The sequence below is a fragment of the Scardinius erythrophthalmus genome (genome assembly GCF_964197995.2).
Source record: "Scardinius erythrophthalmus genome assembly, chromosome: 5".
NCBI classification, from domain to species: domain Eukaryota; kingdom Metazoa; phylum Chordata; class Actinopteri; order Cypriniformes; family Leuciscidae; genus Scardinius; species Scardinius erythrophthalmus.
This window is the reverse complement of record NC_138225.1, coordinates 25,389,417-25,395,749: the sequence shown is the minus strand read 5'-3', so window position 1 is coordinate 25,395,749 and position 6,333 is coordinate 25,389,417. Positions and strand designations below refer to the sequence as shown.

The 6,333-nt window shown below is 42.4% G+C and overlaps 1 protein-coding gene across 1 annotated transcript; it reads right to left on the bottom strand.

Annotated features, from left to right (window-relative positions):
• Positions 1 to 245: 245 nt before the first annotated feature.
• wnt11f2 (wnt 11, family member 2) lies at positions 246 to 3,666 on the bottom strand. Its single transcript, XM_081365450.1, has 5 exons — positions 3,487 to 3,666; positions 2,832 to 3,067; positions 2,378 to 2,655; positions 2,001 to 2,293; positions 246 to 1,720 (listed from the first exon to the last, which is right to left on the bottom strand). Exons 1-5 carry the CDS (start codon positions 3,564 to 3,566, stop codon positions 1,546 to 1,548), a joined length of 1,062 nt encoding a protein of 353 aa, XP_081221576.1. The 5' UTR covers positions 3,567 to 3,666; the 3' UTR covers positions 246 to 1,545.
• Between the last annotated feature and the right edge of the window lie 2,667 nt (positions 3,667 to 6,333).

The following is a 6,333-nucleotide window of genomic DNA, read 5'->3' as shown; positions in this document are numbered from 1 at the left end:
CATATGTTCACATTCATGGCACAATTCAAACGGGATCAGAAAATAATTATTTTCTCACATTCACATGCATTGACGATTTTTCAACCTAGAGGTCCACTTGGGGTTTTACGGATGGGCGGGACTTACCAGCTCTATATCTTTTTGACAGAAACACTCCTTCATCCCTGAGATCTCGAAAGCATCTCACACTTCCCGTGGCTGATGGAGGCTTGGATAAAGTTTAGAAAGTAAAAATAACTCTTGCTGGTTTAGCAACATCACTGATTCTTCTCTGCCAGTGTATTTTATTTTTCAACAAGCAACTTTGATATAAAATGCAAAGACTGAGCAAAAGCTGAACCCCCTCTGAGGCTCAGACCTGTCCTGCAAAGGGCCCAGAAATCTGTGTGTGCCTTTGTCTGTCTGTAACAATGCAGAGATAAAAATCAGGCAAATCAAAGGACAAAAGGAACCGCAGAACAGGTTAGCCCTCTGTCTCTTTCTCCTGTAGCTGCTGTTGAATACTTACTATCTGGGTTCTTAATCTCTCTATAGCACTGATATCCTGAACATGTCTTTGATGTGAAAGAATGTTGATGAGAGATCAGAGAACACATGCTCAAGATCACATACAATTCTGAGCAACATAAATCTACTCCCAAAAAAAAAGTGCTTCAGAGAAACTGTAAGCAAGAAAAATGAAAATATGGTCATTTACGTTAGTTGATGCTTAACTACAGCAATTATTAATCTTAGCTTATGTTAATATCAACATGTACTATGTATTTAAATACGTAATTAACACACTGTGAACTAACATGAACAGTGAATAAATGTTCAGAAAATATATTGCTCGTTGTACTTTCATTTTAACTAATGTTAACAAATGAAACCTACGACAACAGGATTTAAAAAAAAAAAATCCAAATTAGCTTCTTCCACATTAAATATTTTTAATAAAATAAATACAAATTTTCATTTTTACAGAAAATGTACAAGTTTTCCCAGGGTGAGAAGCGTGGACTTCATCTTTCTTTTCATGAATACAATGGAAAAATTCACAAAAATAAAAGACACTTACTTTGCTATAAAAATAGTGTCATTAACCTTCATAATCAATCATTTCTGAGGTCAACCAAACTAAACAGTTTGCTGCTTTGTAACTCGTGTCATGAAATGCATGTGACCAAAACAGATCGGAACAGACCAGCAATGTGTGAAGCATTACCGCAGTAAAGTCACTCTTTACTGGCACAGTCGTACCCTCCCCCAGTCTCTTTCTCTGAGCTGGAGTTGATGAGTTTTCTGCGAGTGGCCACTGCTTATCACTCTGGTTTTCCACAGGGTGCCTTGAGGGCCTCACCGCAGGGTTCTTTGTTTACAGCCATTCATTAACTCTTTCACCACCCCATATTCCTCAGCTTCTTTCTTCACTTTCATGCCATCCTCACAGCACTTAGAGGATTATCCACCCGCTTATGGCTCTAACATGATCATAGACATTCGCCCAGCACTGCACCGTGCCTCCTTGTCTCTGTCGATGAAGACAGTCCATGAGGTGGCTTGTCACTTGCAGACGTATCTCTCGACGGTGCGGTGGCAGGTTTTGCAGGACACGTAACAGCACCAGTGATATTTACACTGGCAGCGTTCCACCAGCACCTCCGTGTAGGCATTATAACCCCGTCCACAACACATGAGTCCACAGCTCTCGCTGCCAGTTGCAGTCTTGTTACACTGCCTGCAGAGATGATGTAGAGCAAATTATTTACACATCATTTACTTTAACCAAATAACTCTATAAAGCGTATTTGTGTCGTGAGAATCAGCATTCATGTGTGATAATGTTTAACCGATTCTATTCATGTGCCTCTTTTCTTTCCGTCGTGCTCTGTCCCATCTGTCAGATCAGTGATAATCCCTCATTCATTACAGTGACTGAGAACTGATTGCTCTCTCTCTCTCTCTTAACTCATCAGTAATCAATAATCCTTGATAATGATTGATGATGGATATCTCACCTGTCTGCGGTTCCGAGTGACCCCTGCTTGGCGTTCTGTGAGCAGTAATCCGGCGAGCTGACCAGGTAGACAAGTTCGTTCTCTCCGACAGGCCTCACCTCCATCTCCCGGGGGACCAGCTGTTGGCGGGTGCCGATCTGACGCGGAATGACCTTTGTGGCCGACAAGTATTTCGACTTGAGGTCGGCGGAGATGCTGTTGATGTCTTGAAGGCCCTTCCAGCAGGTCTTCACAGAGCAAGAGCCGGAAACGCCGTGACATTTGCACTTCATCTCTAGAGCATCCATGAGTGCCTATACAAAAACAACAACACAGACACACAATTAATGAAATGAAATTGCTAAATGATGCCAGTGTGAGCACGTAATTGAAGTTACCTGTCTTCCCACTGCATTGTTGTGAAGCTGCATGAGTCTGAAGGCCTGTGGTCCCGAGCGACGGTTCCTCATAGGCGCGTCGGAGAAAGCAGAGCCCATCTGCAGGCCGTAGCGCACGTTATCCCCACATCCACCCCAGCGGAAGTCTGGGGCCGCCTGCTCCGCCGGTGCTGCCGCACATGAACAGCTGGGGAGTTCTCCGGAAGCACAGGCACGGGCGATAGCATGACTGACCACTGCAGCGGCCAGAGAGAACACAAACGCTGCCTCACGGGTCCCTGCACAGAGACATCACTGTTAGAACACCTGCACTAGCAACCTGAGCTTTGCATAAGGTGTGGACTCTGCAAGTTAGTTGCTTTTATTTTTAAATAAAACTGAAACTTATATTTAAAAAGCAGGGTGGCTGCTGGTCAATACAATGCTGCTGAGAGACAAATCCAGATGTAATCACCTTTCGCCAGGTCCGGGGTGAAGTGAGGGGCGCTCTCGATGGACGAGCAGTTCCAGCGCATGTCGCTGAAGGCGCCCTGGCACGAGCTCTTGGTGAGTTTGGCCGCGTGCACGATGCTGTGCATGAGCTCGAGGTTCCGTTTGCAGAGCTGAAGCTGATCTGGCACGAGCCCGTCCAGGAGTTTACAGTGATGCGTCTGATTCCACCCGACAGAGCTCCCGTTTGCCGTTAAACCACTGCAAATACACATATATTTGAGCCAGTCTGACGGAGAGTTTGGTTAGCTAAACATACTAACTTTATTTGACTGAATAATGCTATCTTGTACATTACTGAACTTGTTTTCAACAAAGTTAGCAAGACAGTTAACAGTGAAAATCACGTTATCCAAATGCAATAACCACTTGGTAAACTTTTAATGAACTTCAATTAATTGTTTCATAAATAAAATTCATTATTCCGATTCATTCTTGAATAGAACTTATTCTGTTCTCGAATCAATGTGACATTTAAGCCATTAAGACATATTTAAACACCCAGCGACGCCTACAGCTGGAATAAAATAGCTGAAAATCTACTTTTTGGTGAAATGTCAGATATCATAAAATATTGAATTCATCCCCATGTCGCTTGCCGAATAAAAATAAATACTTACAGCCATGATATTCCTGTGCATGGATCAATCGCGCTCAAATACATAACGAAAAATAGAAGACAATTCCTGTATTCTGTCATATCGTTCTTCCGTCGTTAAGAAATCCTAATGAAGTCCGAATTGTTGTCTTTCACAGTGGTCAAGATGCTCACTACCTGATGGCACCGCTGAAATGTGTCCGAGTCCAAGTGAAGCTCTCTCTCTTTCATAGGTCAGCTATGGGACTCGACCCGCCCCCTTCCCTCCCTCCCACCCACGGCGCGTGGGCGGTCTCAAGATTCATATGCAAGAAGCGCGCAGAGGGATTACCTACTACAGTTAATTTATAATGGAGGGAAAACAACATAGGCTACTGGAAAAGAACAAATTTAACCAGATTGTCTAGTCACGCAATTAGAGTTTATCAAAGCTCACTAAAGTGTTGGCTATCACGCAGATCAAACCCAATTGGCAAAGATTTATGTCTTTCTTACCCTTGCAAATCAACAGTAGCCTATTTTTTATATATTAATTATGTTTTTTACATTAAGACTTAATGGTTTGTTTGTTGTTATTTCCTTTGCGCATATAGCCTTGTGAGCAAACAACGTTTTAACCGATTTGTCGAGGTTACGGGTAAAAAAGCCGTTAGCAACAGGCTCAGCCTCATCATCTGTAAAGCTCAGCTTTCCAGGGTGTGCGCCTTCCCAAAGGAAACAATTGAGCTTTAGTCTTTTGAAGATTTCTGTCCGAACGGGGTCAACAACCCGTTCATTTACATTAAAATATGTTTGATTCGGCTTTTCCCTGAAGGTAAGCCGGATTTCTTGTTCCTCAAGCCTTACAAGCGCAAACAGCTTAAAACAGCAGTGGGTCACTGTAACCAGGCAAAAGCTGCTGAGAACATTACATGTCAATGATCCATAATTTTATTCTAAACATCACATTTCCCCAGTCCTACAGTAAATTCATAGGTTCTTCGGGGGCAAAGAAAGGCACAAGTTCTGCCTTAAATAGTTATTTTCCCGCGCTTGTTCACGCGGTGCGGCTCGTTGGTCTAGGGGTATGATTCTCGCTTAGGGTGCGAGAGGTCCCGGGTTCAAATCCCGGACGAGCCCTAGTTTTAATTTTTTTTTTTTTAAAACGTAGACTAATTTGATTACTAGTAAGGAAACACATATACAATCGCTATATAGCGTAAACACAAATCTATTTTAATCGTACGATGATTATTCAGAGCTGAATGTGCCTGACGTGCGGAATGCAGCCTGGCGCATGAGAATGGTGGCGCTGAGACAGTCCTGCCGGTGCTAATCACTCTAGTCTGATCATCACATAGGTGTGAATATTCACAGGTCCCAGAACGGCCATATCTCACCGAGACAATCAGAAATAACATATCCCTCATATGCGAGCAGGCAGCTCGGTCGCTTCATGGAAAGGCGAGAAAAGCTTATCTTTCAATCTTCTGAAATGTGTCGGGACAAAACTGCATCAAGAATAGACTGCTTATTGATCTCGCGATGGGCCATCAGTGCCCGAAACTGCAAACTGGAATTTTAATTGTGTATGCGAGTGCATGAATTAGTCGGGATTAGGATCAAACAAACCAGTTCTCCTTTCTTTGAATCTTTAATGGAGCTAGAATAATACAAATGCCTCACGGGGCTCCTAATCCGATCAACAAATCCTGCCATAATCGGAGGCCCAATCAACAGGTTTTATGAGCGTTGTGTGCTGTAAATAGGCGCCCTCACTGTAAATAAACCAATGAGATGCTCTTAGGTTAAAACAGATCTCATATGAATCCATATAGAAGTGGAATGATCAAACAAACACACTTATATTTATTTGATGTAGCTGTGCTTTTTCAAGAGAGGCTGAGACATGGACCCTTTCCATTTAATTTGACCTTTAGTTGACCTGTTGAGATCTTAAAATCTCAGCACAATACATTTACATGCACAAAATTCACATTAGGCCTATGGCAAATGTATTCTTGGACCAAAAAGGTTTTGATTGTTGATAATCATATTGAAGAGATCAATGGAACTGTAAACAAGAGCCACATGAAGAAGTGTAATGAATGAGGAACCATGCAACATGGTGTGTCTGGAAGGTAGCCTATTCTCTCCAAAATATACCAATGAAGTAATTGCACAGAAACCTAAAAGTATCTTATCTACCTCCATGGTTTCGCAAATCAGTTCTTAGTATAAGGCCTATAGTCATCAACAGCACATCATACAGAACTGAGCAATGACAGCGAGGTGTGAGATGCAGGATGGATCGTTCTGTTCCCGTTTGAAGCAGTCAGGGGGCTTGTGAGGACGAGTCCTTGCTTTCTGTCTCGTGCTCTTTGACTTAATTGTCCTGAGATTTAAGACAAAAGCTTAGCATCAAGAGTGTATCCTGTCTTTTGTATCTGTGTGTGTACAATGTAGACAGTAAGACAGTAAGGAATGTGGAAGCAGAGGTGACGAAACCTTCATGTTTGTGAAAGAATGACATTTTAAGGTGTTATTAGCCATTACGTCACCCCGCAGACCACTTAACACTGAATACACACAGGTAGAAAAGATGTTTCTGTTCTACACACATATGGAACAGCAATGAAGCCGACATGCGTTGAGTGAGATGGATTTGGTTCCTCCACCAAAACTTTTAATTAACACAAACTTACACGGATCTGATGAACGAACACCACAACTTAGGCCACAAATATCTCTGCATAATCAGGATCACACAGACAGATACTGATGATTATTGAATTATGAGTGAAAAAGTTTTTTTTTTTTTTACACTAGGGGTCACTGCACACACACTCTTTCTCTTGGAACATAGAAAATGAAACCACCGTTTAAAAAC

What these genes read in the sequence shown, in the direction of transcription:
- wnt11f2 (XM_081365450.1), bottom strand. Translation starts at nt 3,566, where the DNA reads ATGACAGAATACAGGAATTGTCTTCTATTTTTCGTTATGTATTTGAGC. An exon ending in ACAATGCAGTGGGAAGACAG is followed by an intron (nt 2,294 to 2,377) that starts GTAACTTCAATT and finishes GTTTTTGTATAG; the next exon opens with GCACTCATGGATGCTCTAGA. An exon ending in TCACTCGGAACCGCAGACAG is followed by an intron (nt 1,721 to 2,000) that starts GTGAGATATCCA and finishes TCATCTCTGCAG; the next exon opens with GCAGTGTAACAAGACTGCAA.